The 17,677-nt window shown below is 54.8% G+C and overlaps 1 protein-coding gene across 2 annotated transcripts; it reads left to right on the forward strand.

Annotated features, from left to right (window-relative positions):
• The first annotated feature begins 171 nt into the window (after window positions 1-171).
• LOC146420849 (antigen peptide transporter 2-like) lies at window positions 172-7,856 on the forward strand. Of its 2 annotated transcripts, none has more exons than XM_085047981.1 (12): window positions 172-292; window positions 481-1,039; window positions 1,673-1,781; window positions 1,859-1,989; window positions 3,101-3,306; window positions 3,918-4,115; window positions 4,519-4,647; window positions 4,728-4,916; window positions 5,140-5,313; window positions 5,720-5,879; window positions 6,267-6,394; window positions 7,050-7,856. In XM_085047981.1, exons 2-12 carry the CDS (start codon window positions 538-540, stop codon window positions 7,287-7,289), a joined length of 2,166 nt encoding a protein of 721 aa, XP_084904107.1. In that variant the 5' UTR covers window positions 172-292; window positions 481-537; the 3' UTR covers window positions 7,290-7,856. The 2 variants fall into 2 exon arrangements, with proteins under 2 accessions (XP_084904107.1, XP_084904108.1); XM_085047982.1 differs by having other exon boundaries at window positions 183-292; window positions 474-1,039.
• Window positions 7,857-17,677: the final 9,821 nt, after the last annotated feature.

Genomic DNA, 17,677 nt, shown 5'->3' on the forward strand with positions numbered 1-17,677 from the left:
CCCGCCCACACCTCGAACGAGCTTCTCTGATTGGCCACGGTGAGGTGACATAATCGGTTGCCAGGCAGAGGGAGCCGGAGCAGGTTGTGAGGGGAAGGAGGCAGTGCCGGGATGGGGGCGGGGCCTGGGCGGGATGGGGGCGGGGGCTGGGCGGGGAGGTGGGCGGGACGGGGCGGGGACAGGGTGGAAGGGGCGGGGCCAGACCCCGACTGGCGGGGCCCCGAGAGAGAAACCCTAACGGACCTTTCTGGGAGCTGCTGGGAAGCTGAACTGGGAGCACTGGTGTGGACTGGTGAGTGCCCCAAGCTAGACTGGAAACACTGGTGTGGACTGGGGAGCTGGGAGGGCTGGACTGGGAGCACTGGTGTGGACTGCAGAGCTCAGGGGGCTAGACTGGTAACACCGTAGTCTAAACTGGGACCACTGGTGTGGACTGGAGAGCACCCCAATCCTTACTGGTTTTGACTGGTGAGTTCACAGGCTGCTGATCCTTCTCCGGGAGCCACCCAGGGAGCACCGATCTGTACCGGTCCCGGCATGGCGCTGCCGTCTGCTGCCCTCCTACCCGGGCTTCTGCTGGTGGCCGATGCCCTGGCACTGGTGTTACTGGCGCCGCTGGTGCCGCTGCTGGCGCCGCTGGGCGTGGCGGGCGTGTGGCTCGAGGCCGCCCTGCGCCTGCCCGTCCTGGCCGTGTCCACATGGCTGCTGCCTCCGCGCCGTCCCTGCGGAGCCACCGCCGCCGCCGTCACCGTCGCCGCCACCCCCGCAGCCTTCGGAACATTTCGGCACCTCCTGGGGACGCCTGGGGCTGGGCCGGGGCTGCTGGCAGCTGCCGCTCCCGCCTGGCTCGGGGTCACCCACGCGGCTGCCGCTCTGGCCCTGCTGGCCTGGGCCACGCCCCCGGCCCCCGGCGGTGTCCCTGAGACCCCCGGCGACGTTCCCAAGGCTCCTGGCACCCTCTGGCGCGTTCTGGCACTGACCTGGGAGGAGCGGAAAGTCCTTGGAGCTGCCTTACTCTGCCTCGTGCTGGCGGCCGCTGGTGGGTGACATGCGGTGACAGGCGCTGACACCCCAAATTTGGGTTCTGCAGCCCCAAATTTGGAATCTCCCCAATTTGGGACCCCACCCCCCAAAACTGGATGTTGGCCCCTAAAAACTGGATGCTGAGTACCTGATTAGGTGGTGGCCACCCTAAAATTGACCACCCTAAAATCACACCCCCTGAACTGGGAGTTGACCCCTTCAGTTGGGTGCTGACGCTGCAAACATTGGGTGCTGACCCTCCAAATTGGGTCCTGACCCTGAAAACTCGACTGTTGACCCCCCCAAAATTGGGTGCTGACCCTCAAACTTAGGGTCTGATGCCCAAAAATGGATGTTGACCTCCAAGACACTGGGTCCTGATCTCCCATTTTGGGTTCTGAACCCTAAAATTGTGTGCTGAACCCCCAAACATTGGTATTGACCCCCTAAATTGAGTCTCAACCCCCTAAATTGGGCTCTAAAGCCCCAACATTTGGTCCTGCACCTCTGAATTGTCTCCTGCCCAAATTATGTCCTATCTCCCCAAAATTAGATCCTGACTCCCCTGATTGGGTCCTGCCCCTCCCAAATCAGGGCCTCCCCCTGTCAGTGGTCACACCCACGGTGACACAGTCTCGGTGACACCCAGGGGAGACGTTGGGACCATACGTCACTGGGAAGGTGCTGGATGCCATCGGGAGTGGGAATGGACTCACTGCCGGAGCCATCGGGATGGTGGCGGCTGCCGAAGCCACCAGGTGGGTCACAGCATTCCCGGGGCCTGTCCCCATGTTCCCAACGTCCCCGATGTCACCATGTCCCTGTTTCCCTGCAGTGTGCTGTTTTCCGGGTGCCGTGGGTGCCTCTTCCTGCTGTTACAGGCACGTCTACGTCAGAATCTGAACCTCCGGCTCTTCTCCCACCTGGTGCGCCAAGACCTGGATTTCTTCCAGGGAACGCCGGCAGGTAACAGAGCATGGCCCAGCCCCAGCACACCTAACCCATCCCACCTGTCCCGTCCCATCACAACTATCCTGTCACCCCAGTTCCCATCCCCACGTTCCATCCTGTCCCCACCATCCCACCCCCATTCCCATCCCATCCTATCTCACCTGTCCACTAGGTCATCCCACCATTCCATCCCCATCATTCCTACTCCCACCATCCCATCCCATCCCATTCCACCCTATCCAGTCTTCCTGGTTTCATCCTGCTCCAATGTCCCACCCTGTCTTAATCCCACTTGCCCATTCTATCCACTGCCCCATCCCCATTATTCTCATTCCCATGCCTTCATCCCATTGCAGCTCCCCAGTTTCATCCTACCATCCCCACCATCCCATCCCACCATCTCCATTCCCACCATCCCATCTCCACTGTCCCATCCCATTCCACCCTGACCATCTCCATACCCATTCCCATCATCCCATCCCCACCCACCGTGATCTGTTGGGGAAGATGAAATAGGGAAGCCTTGTAGATATGATTACCTTGCAAGAGATGTTGAGGATATGGAAAATATGAGTGAGATGGAAATGCAGACAAGGTTCGAGCTGTAGAGTAACTAAAAAACAATGGTGTAGCCACAGAAGGTAATCCCCCTTCTTGATAGAACGATGCCCTCTGCCCAGGCAGGTCCAAGGGTCAGAGCAGACCCTACCTGCCTGGTAGAAATCCCAAAAAAGACAGTTTTTTAAGGTTTGAAACATGACCCCATATGGTAATGTGACGATTCTTATAGGTTGTATGTAAATGCTGTAGGATTTGTAGTTTGTCTTAGATTGATTAAAGAAGAGTTGAATATTCAACAGAGAAGACAATTTATTGTATTGTAAATGGCAAATCGCTCTCTTTTGCTCTCTTCTTTCTGTTCTCTCTCTCTCTCTCCCCTTTCTGCTGGCCTGCTTGGAGTCGTGTCTTGCGGCTCACAGGCCTCTCACCCCCACTTTATTTCGCAATAAACCTTCATGTTCTAAAACTCAGCTTTAAAGATCTCTTGTCCCTATTTTTACCCCCATAACTAAACCCCATGGAGTCTATTCTTACAGTGATCTCAACCTCTTTTCCCGTCCTGCAGCCGAGCTCTTGGCTCAGTTTTCCATGGAAGTACCACGGGTGTGCACGGCAGTGCCGACTGGAGCCAACCACCTGTTCCGAAGCCTAGGAATGGCACTGGTGGTGGGGGCATTCATGGTGGGGCTGGCACCAGGGCTGGCACTGCTGGCACTGCTGGAGCTGCCCCTTGGAATCACCATCCGCCGCATCCAGAGTGCCCGGAAACGGGTCAGGAATACAGGAGGGAAAGAGTGGGAGGGGGACACATAGGTGGGATAAGGGGGTGGGAATGGTGGAGTTGAGACGGAGGCCAGGGGAATGGGATGGTGGCGATGGGATGGAATGAGGTTGATGGGGTCTGGAAAGGAAAACAATGGAGATGGAAATGGTGGGATGAGATGGGATGGAGACCAGGGGAATGGGATGGTAGGAATGCTGGCATGGGGATAGAATGGAATGGTGGGGAAGGGACAGGATGGGATTGGATGAGATGGAATGGTGGGAACAGGATGGAATGGGGAAAGGACAGGATGGGATTGGATGATAGGATAAGCCAGGGAGATGGGTTGGGATGTGGTGGTTGGATGAGGACCAGAGGAATGGGATGCTGGGAATGAGAATGGTGAGGATGGGATGAGACAGTGGGAATGGGGATGGTGGGATGAGGACTGGGAGAATGGATGGCAATGGTGGGCATGGGAGAGAAGGGTGTGGGATGGTGGGAATGCAATAGTGAGGATGCAATGGGTGTGGTGGGATGGGAATGCTGGGGATGGGATGTGGATGGTGGGCCAGGAAGGTGACCTGGGAAAACTGGAGACCCCCCAATGCTGCCACAGGCACTTCAGCGATCCATGCTGGAAGCATCTGCCCAGACAGCCTCAGGGGTGCAGGAATCTGTTGGTGCCATCGAGACAATCCGTATCTTTTCGGCGGAGGAGGAGGAGGAGGAGCGGCACAGCTTGAACCTGGCAAAGGAGCTGAGGCTGAAGGAGCGGATGGAGCTGGAGCTGGCGCTCTTCACCCTTTTCCAGAGGGTCAGGGGGGAGCGGGAATGGGAATGGGGACACTAGGAATGATGGGTACTAGGAATGGGGACACTGGGACCAGGAATGGGAAATTGGCAGCTGAGATGGGATCACTGAGAGCAGAATGGGGACACCAGGAATGGAGACAACCAGAACAGGGGCATTGGGATCAGGAATTGCCGTGCCGGGAATGGGAATGGTGACATTAGAAGCAAGACTGGGGATACTGGGACAAAGGTTGGGAACACCGGGATCAGGAATGAGGAAATCAAAAGTGGGATGGAGACACCAGGAGTGGAATGAGAACAGCAGGAACAAGGATGAAGACACCAGGAGCAGGATGGGGACACCAGGAATGGGGACACCAGGAATGGGATGGAGATATCATCAGTATCCCTGTTCCCACCCACAGGTGCTCGAACTGGCCATCCGGGTCCTGGTGCTCTTCCAGAGCCACCAGCAGCTCCGTGATGGCACCATTACTCCTGGGGCCCTTGTCACCTTCCTGTTGTACCAGGACACGGTTGGCAAGCATGTTCAGGTGATCCCACGGAATCCACATGTCTGTCCATACATCCATCTTTCTGTCCATCCCGGTGCCACCCCCTTCCCTCTCCCCAGGTGCTGCTCTATGGCTTCAATGAATTCCTGAACAACGCAGGTGCTGGACAGAAGATCTGGGAATACCTGGATCGGAAACCCACAGGGAATGTTGGGGGGACGCGGGAGCCCCCTGAGCTTCAGGGCCACATTGCTTTTCAGAACGTCTCCTTCACATATCCTGGAAATCCAAAGCACCCTGTGCTGAAGGTGGGTATGGGGGAAGGTGGGGTTTCCCAGGGGTGGGAATTCTGTTGTCATTCCACAGGATGCATTCTTTGAGGCAGATCCGGGGGAAGACTGCACATTCCCTGGGGTGGGAATTCCAGCATCATCCTGTCCATCCCACGGGATGTGTCCTTCAAGGTGCATCCCAGGGACGGTGGGATTCCCGGGGCTGGGAATTCGGGCATCATGTGTCCCCATCCCACAGGACGTATCCTTCGAGGTGCGTTCCGGGGAGGTGACAGCACTGGCGGGGCCCAATGGAAGTGGGAAGAGCACGGCCGTGGCACTGCTGGAGCGGCTGCGGGATCCTGGGAGTGGGAAGGTGCTGCTGGATGGGATCCCACTGCCAGAATACGAACACCAGTACCTGCACCGGAAGGTGAGGACAGCAGAGACACCCGGAACACTGGGAATAGAAGGGGGACAATGGGGACAGGGATGAGGACACTGAAATGGAATTGGGACCTGGGAAGCATGGGTGGAGACACCGGGAGCAGGAATGGGGACAATGGGAAGAGGGATGGGGACACCAGGAACAGGATGGGGACAATGAAGTGGGATGGGGACAACAGGAAATAGGATGGGGATGCTGACAAATGGGATGGGGATGACAGGAGTGGGGATGGGGAAAGTGGGAATTCAGGGATCAGGACACTGGGGACACAGATGGGGACAGCAGGATCAGGGATGGAAATTGTGGGGACACCAAGGTGGGATGGGGCTGTGGAACAGGGATGGGGACACCAGGAGCCAAGATGGCATCACAGGACTTGGGGCTGGGGCAGGTGGTGCTGGTGGAGCAGGATCCTGTCCTGTTTTCCGGAACGATCCGTGAGAACGTCTTGCTGGGGCTGGAGCACTGTGAAGAGTCAGAGCTGCGGGAGGCCGCCACTGCTGCTGGAGCCATGGACTTCATCCAGGGGCTGGAGCAGGGCTGGGACACCGGTGAGAGCTGGGGGGATCCCAAGGGAATCCTGGGGCTTCATCCTGGGGTTGGAGTAGGGCTGGGACACTGGTGAGAGCTGGGGGGATGGGGCACCCCTAGGACAGATCCCCCTAATCCCAAGATCCTCTAGCAGAGACGTGGGAGTGTGGTGGGTGGCTGATGATGGGGTGTGGGGGGATCCCAGAGGCCAGATCCCACTGATCTCGTGGGATTGCTCCTACAGTGATGAATAAGTGTTGGGGGTAGGGGAAAGTGGAGGACCTCTTGGGCTGGGATCCCACTGATCCCAGGATCCCCTCCCTCAAAGGGGGCTAGCACAGGGGGTGGGGAAAAGAGGGGGAACCATGGGGCTGGATCCTGCTGATCCCATGGACTTCCTCCTGCAGAGGTGGGAGAGCGTGGGGGGCGGCTGGCAGCAGGGGAGCGGCGCTGTGTGGCTCTGGCCCGGGCTCTGCTCCGGCGGCCGGCCGTCCTCATCCTCGACGAGGCGCTGGATGATGGAGACAAGGGAGCGGTGAGTGGGGTGGGATGGAGGGGGTTGATTGGGGTTGGGGCACAATTAGTGGAAATGGGGTATGATGCTATGGGAGTGGAGGAGTGGGATGGTATGAGAGTGGAGGAGTGGGCTGGAATGGGGGGATGGGGACTGATGAGATGGCGTAGTGGGAATAAGGGATAGTGGGATGGAGTGGGAATGATGTGATGAAGACAGGGGTTGGATGGGGTGGTGTAGGTCAACAAGGTGGGGGAATGGGACAGGATAGTAGGATGGGAATGGTGAGGATGGGATGGAGGATGTAGGATGGCAGGAAAGTAGAATGAAGGGATGAAGACAAAAATATGTGAGAGGGTGGGATGGGATGGGATGGGGTGGGAATGGAGGGGATGGGAATGCTGGGATGAGGACAGAGATGAAATGTGATTGGAAGAGCTGAGGTGATGGGACTGGGATGGGACAGTGTGGATAGTGTGGACAGGACGACATAGTGGGCATGAGGATGGGATGGAGAACAGGGAGGTGGCATGGCAGGAATATGGTGATGGGGATAGGGTGAGACTGAGAGGAATGGGACAGTGGGGTGGGCTAGGATGGTTGGGATTGGGTGGGATCAGATGGGACTGGGTAGGACTGGGTTGAATAGGATAGGATAAGGGTTCTCTGGCCCCAGGCACAGCGCTGGGTGCGCACTGGGCTGGCCCGGACAGTGCTGGTCGTATCCCACCGGCCGCGGGTGCTGGATGCTGCTGATCGCCTCGTGGTGCTGGAACACGGAGCTGTGGTGGAGACAGGAACGCCAGCTGAGCTGTGGAAACGCTGCGGGGCCTACAGCCGTCTGCTCCTTGGTGGAGGCAGGACTGGGCAGCCCAAGATGAGCAGTGAGGAGGGGGCTGTGTCCAGCAGGGAATAAAGGGGCATCCGTCCCAGTGTCCCCATTCTTGGTGTTTGTGTCCCCAACCAGCTCCTGGTGTCCCCAGTCACAGTGTCCTTCATTCCTATGTCCTCTGGATCCCAGCTGCGTGTGTCACCTTGGCCCCTGTGTCCCCATGATGTCCTCCAGGTCCCTACATTCCCTGGATCTCTGTGTTCCCTGGATCCACACTCCCCATGTGCCCTGTATCCTTCCCTATATCCCCCATGCGTAGATCACCTGTATCCAAGCCCCACCATGTTCCCATGATTCCTGGTCCCCATGTCCCCCATCTCGGCTCCTGGACACAGGACACAGAGTGGGAAATAAATCCCAAGCGATGGATCTGGTATGAGTGTCATATCCTCATCCCACTCCTGCTGTCCCAACTCCAAGCTCGTGATGTTCTCAGTCCTCTCCCAGTGTCCTCATCCCAGTCCCCCATGTCCCCTATTACATTGCTGGTTCCCAGAGAGGAACTGCTGGACGCTGGAGGAGAGAACTGGGATTTATTTCCCGAACCAGAATATTTTCCCACCCGAATTAAAACATTTGGAATAATTGTAATTCTTGTGTTTAAAACATGGGAAAACAGGAAGTCAATCTCTTGGGAAGGGCTGCTGCAGGTTCGGTGGGAGCAGCAGGATGAGCTCTGCCAGCAATTTGCAGGGAGAGGGAAGGGGGTGGATCTGGCACCACGGATCATTTAGGTGGTGTTTCTTGCCAAGGTAAGAGTGAGGGTCAGTGTTATCCTGTCCCTGTCCCCATCACATGGGCTGGATCTGGCTGAAGAGCCCACAGAGAGTAGGAACTACTCTGGAATCCCACCAGATCCTACTGTATCCATTCTGCTCCAATCTTGCTCCGTAAATACCATCTGATCCTTCTCTGGAATCCAGCCCAGATACACTCCAGAATTCTACCTGATTCCAATCTGGAATCGTGCCCTGATCAGGAATCCCGCTCTATGTGCCTTCTGGGATCCCACACAGAACCCACTTTTTACCTGCGGTCAAGCAGTTGGTTTCTCTGCCTGTTTCTGCAGAATGAGAAGACCCATGAGATTCCAGCATGGATCACACACCAGGATTCATCTGCATGGATATGGGATCCAGAGCTGGATCTGCCACTGGTACACACTGGCCACCAAATTGAATCCATTCCTCTCCCTTTTCCCTATGGATATAAAGTGTGATCAGCATCCACAGCAAAGGATCCCCAGAAGGCTGTTGGGTGGATCAGTGCTCATCCCCAGCCACCATCCCACACGTTATCAGACCGGACCCTCAGGATGCTGAATCCAGTGAAGGAGAACCCCCACCCTGCTGCTTTGCATTCCAAAATTCCTCATTCTCAAATTCCGAGTTCCCAGATTCTGCATTCCCAGCCTCACCCCAGATAAAGATCCCAGGCTTCGGCATTCTGGGATGCTCCACCAGGCATTGGTACTGCTCCCGCTCCCCTGGCAGTGCCTCAATCCTGGCCCGGGTGTGGAAGGTGCCATCACTGTTGGGAATGATTCCATCCCACTCAATCTCCTGATCCTGGATTTCCTTCTCCTTCATCCAGCTCATCCTGACTGTCCTGGGGCAGAATCCGTATGTGTGGCTTGACAACACCAGGATCCCATGTTCCACTTTTCTGTACACATGGATGTCATCGGGTTCTGGGAAGGGGATAATGGAGAAATCTATCCATGAAATTCCCATGAGCATGGGACAACGGTGAGACCCACCCATAGAATTTTGATGGGAATGGGGTGGAGGTGAAATCCATTCACAGAATTCACATAGGAATGGGATGACTGTGAGATCCATCCATGGGATTCCTGTGGGAATTCCTGTGTTCCTGATTCCCACCCTCCCAAATCCCACATTCCCTGTGAATTCCACCCCCACATTTGCACCCCAGTACTAATGTGCTGTATGGTACCAATATACAATGTACTTCTAGAGCTGTTCCATGTAGGTGTGCTTCAGGTAATTCATCCTGTTGTCAGTCACAACCCGCTCAGATTCCCAGCACCCCCAGGTGATCCAGGTGGCACCAGCAGCCACCACCAAACTCTTGTATCTCAGCTTGAAGATGAAATCCCACCTGTCACAGCCTTCCCCAGAGATTCTGTGGGTGTTCCCATTGAACAGGATGTCACAGCAGCAAACTGGCTGCAAACCCACTGCACTGTTTGGAGACCTGGAGGGGTGGATTGGACCCATGAAGACCCACAGAGTTGTGTCCCAGCCCCAGGGAGTCCCATCCCAGCCCTGTGGAGCTCCAGAATCTGATGGATACCCACAGACCCTCATTCCAGCTCCACAGATCCCATCCCAGCCCCACAGATTCTCCCAGCCCCTGGCTCCACCCTCCCACTCCCACTCTGATTATCCCAGCCCAGCAGCATCTTCAGGTTGCCAGCAGCCATGGACTGGTTCCTCTTGGCAATACAGGTCTGGGTATCCCAATATTTCATCACCCACGGCATCTTTGGCTCCATCCAGCCCTGCTCACTCAAAAGTGTTCCTGTAGAGGTACCCTACAGCCATGTATTGGGAAACCCCAGGCCAAGCTCTGACAGTGGACAGAAATCACAGGGTGTGGAGAACTGGGTGGACACAAAGGTTGGGGGCAGGCCAGGGGCCCTCAGAGATCAAGGAAAGGGGAACAGGATGATAAATAACATAGAGAATAGAAATTCCCAGCTCCCCTGAAGCTGCTGAATAGAACCTCGAGATTAACTGGCAAAAAAGATAAAAGGATGTAAATGTGTGCACACAGGATGATAAACGTGGCTGGAATCAGTGGAGAAACAGATAAAAAGGACTACAGTGCGGTTTTTGGCAAGTTATATAACAAGAAGCAACAGTGCATGCCCAGGGAAAAACTTCAAGGAAAAATCACCTTTAATATCAAAGCATTCCATGAATATGACCACGAGAGACCCCTTCAGACAGCCCTCCAGGACCATAAAACAACTTCCAGCAGGAGGCAGATGCATGCAAATGAGTTCTAGGAAAGTGATGCTTTTGTATTAGCTGGGAGATACATCATAATGCATATGTGTGATTTGATGCATAAATATCTGGTTGTAAAGTATCACCTCACACACAGAATAAGGAGATACCCTCCATGTATCCTGCACAGACAATGCCTGCTTTCTAATGCTTCAAATTGTGTTAGAGAGTTTATTTCCCAGCAGATTTCAGTATCAGGGAAAGGTGGGAAAGCCAGGAAGGGGATTTGGGGATCCCAGGGTCAAGGAAAGGTGGGCACAGGCGCTCCCAGAGTCAAGGAAATGGGGGTCCCACGCTGGGGAGAGCAGGAACGGCTGGGAGATCCAGAGGGTCCCTGGTATTAAGGAAAGAGGGGATATGGGGGCTGAGAAAGGCAGGAATGGGGGTCCAGGGGCGCCCAGGGTCAAAGAAATGGGGCGTAGGGGGTCTGAGAGCGGTGGGGTGGCCGGGAAAGGGGGTGCAGAGTGTTATTGGTACAAGATAAGGGGGTGGAGGTGGGTGTCTCTGTTGAGGAGTGGGGAGTTCAGAGGGGTCCTGGTACCGGGAAAGGGAGCGCAGGGGTGTCCCAGTGCCGGGAATGGCAGTTCAGGAGGGTCCCTATACCGGGGGTCCCACTCACCCCTCGCCATGCCATCCCCAGGAGCGCCCCCAGATCCCGGGCTGGAGCCATGGCTTTGCTCCGCCCCGGCCCCGCCCCCAGAGGGCTTCCGGCTCTGCGATTGGTGCCTCTGTTTCCTTTTCGCCAATGGGAGGCCATGCCTTCAGTGAGGTCACCGATCACCGGGCAGATCCCCGCGGCTCAGGGTGGGAGTGACAGTGTCCGAGAGAGCGCGGCGGGGGAGGAGCGGCGAATGTACCGAGCTAAGGTTTGAGATTGCCAAAAGAAATCACCAGCCAAGGGATTTAATATTAAGTGACAGCATGACGTGGTTCGTTGCCAAGGTTCACTCTACTTACAGACAGTTAAGGCAGACTGAGAGAAAAAGAAAAAAATAACACAATCCTGTCAATCAAAACAGAAATTAACTGAGAACTCCTCGTGTGTGTGTGTGTGTGCGTGTGTGTGCGTGTGGGTGTGTGGGTGTGTGGGTGTGGGTGTGTTTAGATGTGTGTGACAAAGGATAGAAAGGGCAAAAATAAAAAGGAATACAGCCTAAGAGATTAACAGCACTCAAACTGAAAAGTACTTATACCTTAACAATTTTACAAAGGAACACAACTTAACATCAATTAACTTAACATATAACTTAAAATGAACTTACTTACAGGGCTAACTTAGTTAGATATCTAAGGTACTTAAACATCTAAGCATAATTTCTCCGAGATTTGCTAAGGCATATGCACACGTGATAGCACACAAATACAAAGAGTCAGTGCAAGGTACCTGTGAAAAATTCCCCTCCAAGCTACTGAAATACTCCCATCACATGCCTTGCCATCTTCCCAGCAGCCAAAGGCTAAAGGCCTCCCGGAGTGGGGGCATCGGTGGCCCAGGAGCCATGGTCCTTTGGGGATCCCCCGAGTGCAGCAAACAGAACAGTTGCTGGCTCACAGAGGCCCCACGCACAGGGACTTTGCTGCTCAGTGCTGCTGTGGCCCAGCATGGCTCCGAGGGCTTCCTTTTGCACCCCTGTTTGGAGAGCCCCAAGTGATGACTTTTAGACACAACAGTGCTTCAACTGGCCCCACTTTGGGTCAGCAGCTTTCTTTCAAATTCTGAGAACAAGGATGTTGTGCCAGTCAGGCAAGAAAAATAGTTTCCAAGGCTATCCATAAAGAAATCAAGAGCTCCTTACACAGAAGCACTGCCTGGAAGCACACAGTGTTTCTGATAAGCTTAAGAGGAGCTTGGCCCAGGTGCAGTTCATCAAGACCGAGGCCTAATGAGCATTTCTCAGACCGTGGTGTGGCATGGAAAAGGTGGGGGGCAAATGCACCACCACAGGGAATCCCTGGGGATTTCCCTGGATCCCCCTGGGAAACCCCCCAGGAATGCATGGGACACTACCTGGATCTTCCTGGGGGTCTTCCCATGGCCCCCAGTTATAGTGTGCCACAATGCTTGTGTCTTCCATTTCCAGTGCCCCCTTTCCCAGTGTTTCCCATACTGCTATCTCCCACCCCTGATGTCTGCCATTTCCAGTGTTCTCCATTCACAGAGTTCCCCATTACAGTGTTCCCCAGTCCTGGTGGGCCCTGTTACCAATGTCCCTCGTTCCCAGAGTCCCTCATTTCTGGTGTCCCCCCTCTCATGGTGGTCCTGCATCCCAGTGTCCCCAGTTTGAGGTGTCCACTGTTCCTGCTGTCCTCTGTTTCCAGTGTCCTTCATTTCCAGTGTCCCCTGTTCCCAATGTCCCCCACTCCTGCCCCTCCCAATCCAGATCCTATGGAATTCCTAGCAGTGGGTCTTCTCTCCAAGCTCTCCTCATCTCCAGGGCCGTGACCTCAACCTTTGTTCGCTGTGTCCTCAAGAGCTTTCACTCTAGCAGCCCCCTGGGTATGGTCATCTCAGGGATCACCTTGGGGTCACCTCAGGGACACCTCATCATCTTGGTCATGGTTGTCTCATGGTCTTGGTCATCTCATGGTCATGGTCACGTCACGGTTGTCTATTGGTCACAATCATCTGTCTCGGTTTAGAGACAAGTTTGGGAGAAAATGCTCTGGAATGACCATTTCCTCTAAAGAGAAGAGTTTCAGCAATCCTAGTGGTTGGTGAAATCGAAAAAAACCAGCTGTTCATTGGCAAACAAAGTGCCCACATGGCACGGGAAAAAATTAATAACTCTTAGATATTGAAGCATGAAAACCTTACCCTCCCCCCCCCCCCCGCAGAACAAAAAAAACCAAAATGCCAGAGGAAGGAACAAAACCCTCTACCGACCACACGGCATGAGAGAAAATGGTGCTCCACCTTTGTCTCAGGGAAGGAAGAAAGTTCACACAAGCAGCTTGGGGGAAAAAAACAGGTGAACCTCAGATGCTGGTCTCCTCACAGCAGACAAAGCTGGTGGATTCAGGGTCCTTTCTTTCACTGGTTGAGCTTTTCCCGAGGTCTGGGGCCAGGCAGAGCAGTTCCCACAGTCGATTGCCTCCCAGCGATGTCTGGTCTCAGACCAAAACCAAGCTGAAAAGTTCAGGAAAAAACAAAAGCTGCCAAATGACTGCTGCTGCAGTCATTTACCAAGGAGAAGGAAAGAAACTTCTTGTCTGGGCTAACAAAACCCAAGCTAGCTAAGCAACACAGTAACACAGCAGTCCACGGGGCACCCCAACATGCCAGGGAGTGAGGCTTTGAACAGAGCCCCAAGTCTCCCACCCCTGTCCCAGACCCATCTCAAAGTTACAGCAACTATTTTCTGGGCCTGGAGCAGATGATAAGGGAATAGAGTATCATCATAAAATCACCCCAAGACATCATCTCGTGGTCCTGGTCCTGTCATGGTCATGGTCAGGATCAGCTCATGACCATGGTCGTCTCATGGTCACGATCATGTCATGGTTGTGCTCATCTCACAGTCATGGTCACCTTGTTGTCACCTCATGGTCATCAACATGGACACATCACAGTCGTCTCTTGGTCACAATCATCTCGAGATCTCATGTCAGTCTAACTGACATTTCTGTTGATTTCCACTGCTGAGGCACCACCACACAAGCCCATGGCTGGTCCCCGATGCTGATGGAGCAGATCCCAAGGGTTGGTGCCATGTTTCCAGCAGATGAACATTGGCTGGAGTTGGTCTGCAAGGAACTCAACACCGTGTTATGATCCTGTTATTAAAATTTTTAGAGACGTGCCTCTCCCTGCTTTAAGATGCAAATGAGACCATATGTCAAAGTTAACATTATGGATTTTATGTAACAGTAAATGAGAGAGAGAGAGAGAAAGAGAAAGAGGTGGGTGGAAAGAAAGAGAGTGACAGAAAAAAATATCACCACTCTGTGCATCCCAACAGCGTCCTATTGGGTGTCTCCATCTGATCTTCCTGGTGGTGAGGGTCCCCCAAACACATGGAGTCCATTGGATTAATATACATTTGGGCTTGGTGGGAATGCCCAGGTACCTCCCCTGGGGGGAGGGGCAAGTTTGACATCGTCTCTTGCAACAAACTCTGGATCTGTAGCATCACTTGCAGTGCTCTTATGCAAGGCCTTAGAAAATGTCCTCTGTGTGTGTAGCTTTCCCGGGGTGGGGGGCTTTACAACTGAGCCGTTTTGGGTAAGTAGGGTGGGTGTTCACTGTCTCTGACCAGAAGTTATGCCACACACCCAAAATTCTCCACCTCCCCCCTTGGCTGGGGGCAGTGTGTGCAAACCTGGTCTCAGTAGATGAGCCTCTGGGCCTCCCCCACCCCAAACCCAACCAGAGCTGATTTTCAGGACAGCTGCTGGGTTTGGTTTTCTGGGGGATACTTTCTTCTCCCTCAGCCTTGTTCACTTCTCTCTAGACCTGAGATAATTGAACAGTGTCATTTTTATCTCAAGTTCCCTTAGACAGCTTAATTCACAGTCCAAAGTTCCCCTCAGGAGGTATCTTAAGGGAGGGGTGGGCTTCGGGTGGTCGCAGCTTCTCTAAACAGTTTCGCCAAAACGGGCAAAACTTCTTCATAAGAAGTTTCAGTCATTAAGCATAACATTTCAGTCTCTGACACATCAACACCGTGAAGTATCTCGAGCTCTGTCCCTGAACCAAACAAGACGGGTGGGAACAGGCTGCTTGGCGAGGTTGTGGCTGCCCCATCCTTGGCGCTGCTCCGGGCCAGGCGGGACGGAGCTTGGAACAATCCTGGGACGTGCCTGCACTCGGCCACCGCCGCAGCCGCCGTCGCCGGGACAGAGCGGGGGAGCACGGCCTGGGCGCCCCTCACCTCCACCCCTCCTCAGTTTCCCCTCCCGACGGCCGCTGGGGGCGAAGGGGAGGACGGGGAAGGGCACAGGTGGGGAGCACCGGTAGCTGTGGGTTTGCCCACAACTGATGAGTCAGCGGCAGAACGTGCTCAGATTGGCTGAGGATTTTGGGGGTCATTTCGAGCCTGCCTGGTAACTAGTGAGTCATCAGGGAAGCGCGCTCTGATTGGCTAGTGGCTGTCGGGTCGCCGTAGGGCGGGGTACAGGGAGTCGTGGGATGGGTCGTGGGCTGATGGGTCTGGGGGCATGGGGGAGTGGAGCTGCTGAGACCCATCAAGAGGCAGGTAACAGAAAGATTTCGACCCCCTCCACAGCCCCACAGCCCACTCCAACACCCTCACAGCCCACCCAGGATCATCCCTGAACCCCCTCAAAGTCTCCCAGTCACCCCGTCCTGTCCCGCTCGTGTCACCAAGGGTGCAGAGGAACCGATGACACAGATTTGGGTGTGCCAGGCCCCCTACAAACTCCTGTACTGCTGCTCCAAAGCCCCCCGACAAAATCCGGCGAGCCAGATCCCCGGGCTCGGTGTGTGCGGGAGGTTCAGCGAGCCTTGGTGGGGTGCAGTGGGGTTGAGGTGGGGATCACAGAGACACAGCGGGATTGGGGACCGGGGTCTGGGCCAGAGCAGAGAATGAGGGACTGAGGGTGCAGCAGGAGCACAGGAGCCCTGTGGGGAGCGAAAAGGGGGTGACACTGGGATGCTTGGGTCCCATCACCGAGGTAGGGGGAGGGAATCCAACATGGCCGTGGCCCCTCTGGCAGCAGGGGGGACCCCAGCCCATGCAGGGCAGGGGGGCCACGCTCATCACCTGCACCCTGGAACACAGAGGCCCCCGTGAGCGCTGGGGATTCCGTGAGGATCCCCCACCCCAAGTCCCCCGTCACCTTCTCCCACAGGTAGAAGCTGAGCCCCAGCGCCAGGAAGACGAATCCCAACACAAAGCCCCCGACCCCGACCAGCATCTTGCTCTGGGCACTGTCCAGCTGTATCTCTGGGGTGCAAGGAGGTCAGGATGGGAGTTCAGCACCTTCACAAACACCCACACAAACCCTCCAAGATCCCCCAAACCACCTCCCAACCCACCCCATGACCCTTAAAACCACCTCACAGCCCCACAAAAGCCCGCAAGACCCCTAAACTCTCTCCCAGTTACCCCCAGGACCCAACAGGACCCTCCAAACATTATCTCAGACTCCCCCTAAAATCCACCAAACCACTCCACAGCCCTCCCAAAGGACTCTCCAAAGCCCCACATATGTCATGAGAAATGGACATGCTGGGAGGCACAGAGAAAGCAGGGAGACGGGGATGGAGACGGTAGGGCACTAGGAGAGAAGGGAGTGAGATGGGGAGGCACTGGAAATGCCTTAGGAGGGACTGGGAGTGGGCTGGGATGGACAGGGAAAGACACTGGGAGCCTCCCCGACTGCGGGTGAGGAGCTCTGGAGTGAGGTGGGAACCCAAACTGAGAAGGGAGAGGGGGGTGTGGATTGGGGGAACAATGGGAAAGGGCTGGGAGAAGGGGGAAAAGAGGGAGCTGAGACCCCCTAACAGAGCAGGAGGGGAAGTGGGACTCCCCAAACTGAGTTGGGAAGGGTGTGGGGATTGGGGAGATGATGGGACTAAACATCTCAGTTGTCCCCCCACACCTTCCAGTTACCTCCCAACCCTCCCACTGAGCCACCACACCCCCATTTCCCAGAATCATGGAATCATTGAGATTGGAAAATCCCTCCAAGACCATCAAGTTCAACCAGTAACTCACCCCCCTTCTCACCAAGTGCCACATCTAGTTGTTCCTTGAACACCTACAGGGATGGGGACACTAACACCTTCCTGGGCAGCCCCTTCCAATGGCTGACAACGCTTTCCATGGAAAAATTCCTCCTGACGTCCAGCCTGAATCTCCCCTGGCACAACCTGGGGCTGTTTCCTCTTGTCCTGTCCCTTGTTCTCTGGGAACAGAGCCTGGCCACCTCTGGCTGCACTCTCCTGTCAGAGAGTTGTGGAGAGCCAGAAGGTCCCCCTGAGCCTCCTTTTCTCCAGGCTGGGACCCCGCAGCTCCCTAAGCCACTCCTGGTGCTCCAGCCCCTCCCCCAACTTCGTTCCCAGCTCTGGACACATCTTGATCCCTGCTCAGTGAGTTTTTTTAAAAGGTACTTTATTTTTAAGGTACCACTTTTCCTTGAGGTGGCACAAAGAATTTGACAAAAATTCCCAGGAAGTTAAAAAAACAACTTTACTGGCAAACTTTAGATCAGAAAATTGGTAACATTTAAAATAAACATGCAGTCCAAAGAACCCATTTCACAGAGCACCGACTGGGCAAACGCTACCCATCCAACCTTAAATTATCCAAACTTCAAGAAGAGGAAATAGGGAGTAGAAAAGGAGAGAAAGAGAGAAAAACTAAAAGAGGAAACCAAGATACAGCTACTTCCTTGAATCCAGTGTGGGCTCAG

The sequence above is a fragment of the Lichenostomus cassidix genome, unplaced genomic scaffold (genome assembly GCF_008360975.1).
Source record: "Lichenostomus cassidix isolate B80296 unplaced genomic scaffold, HeHo_3.0 HiC_scaffold_45, whole genome shotgun sequence".
NCBI classification, from domain to species: Eukaryota; Metazoa; Chordata; class Aves; order Passeriformes; family Meliphagidae; genus Lichenostomus; species Lichenostomus cassidix.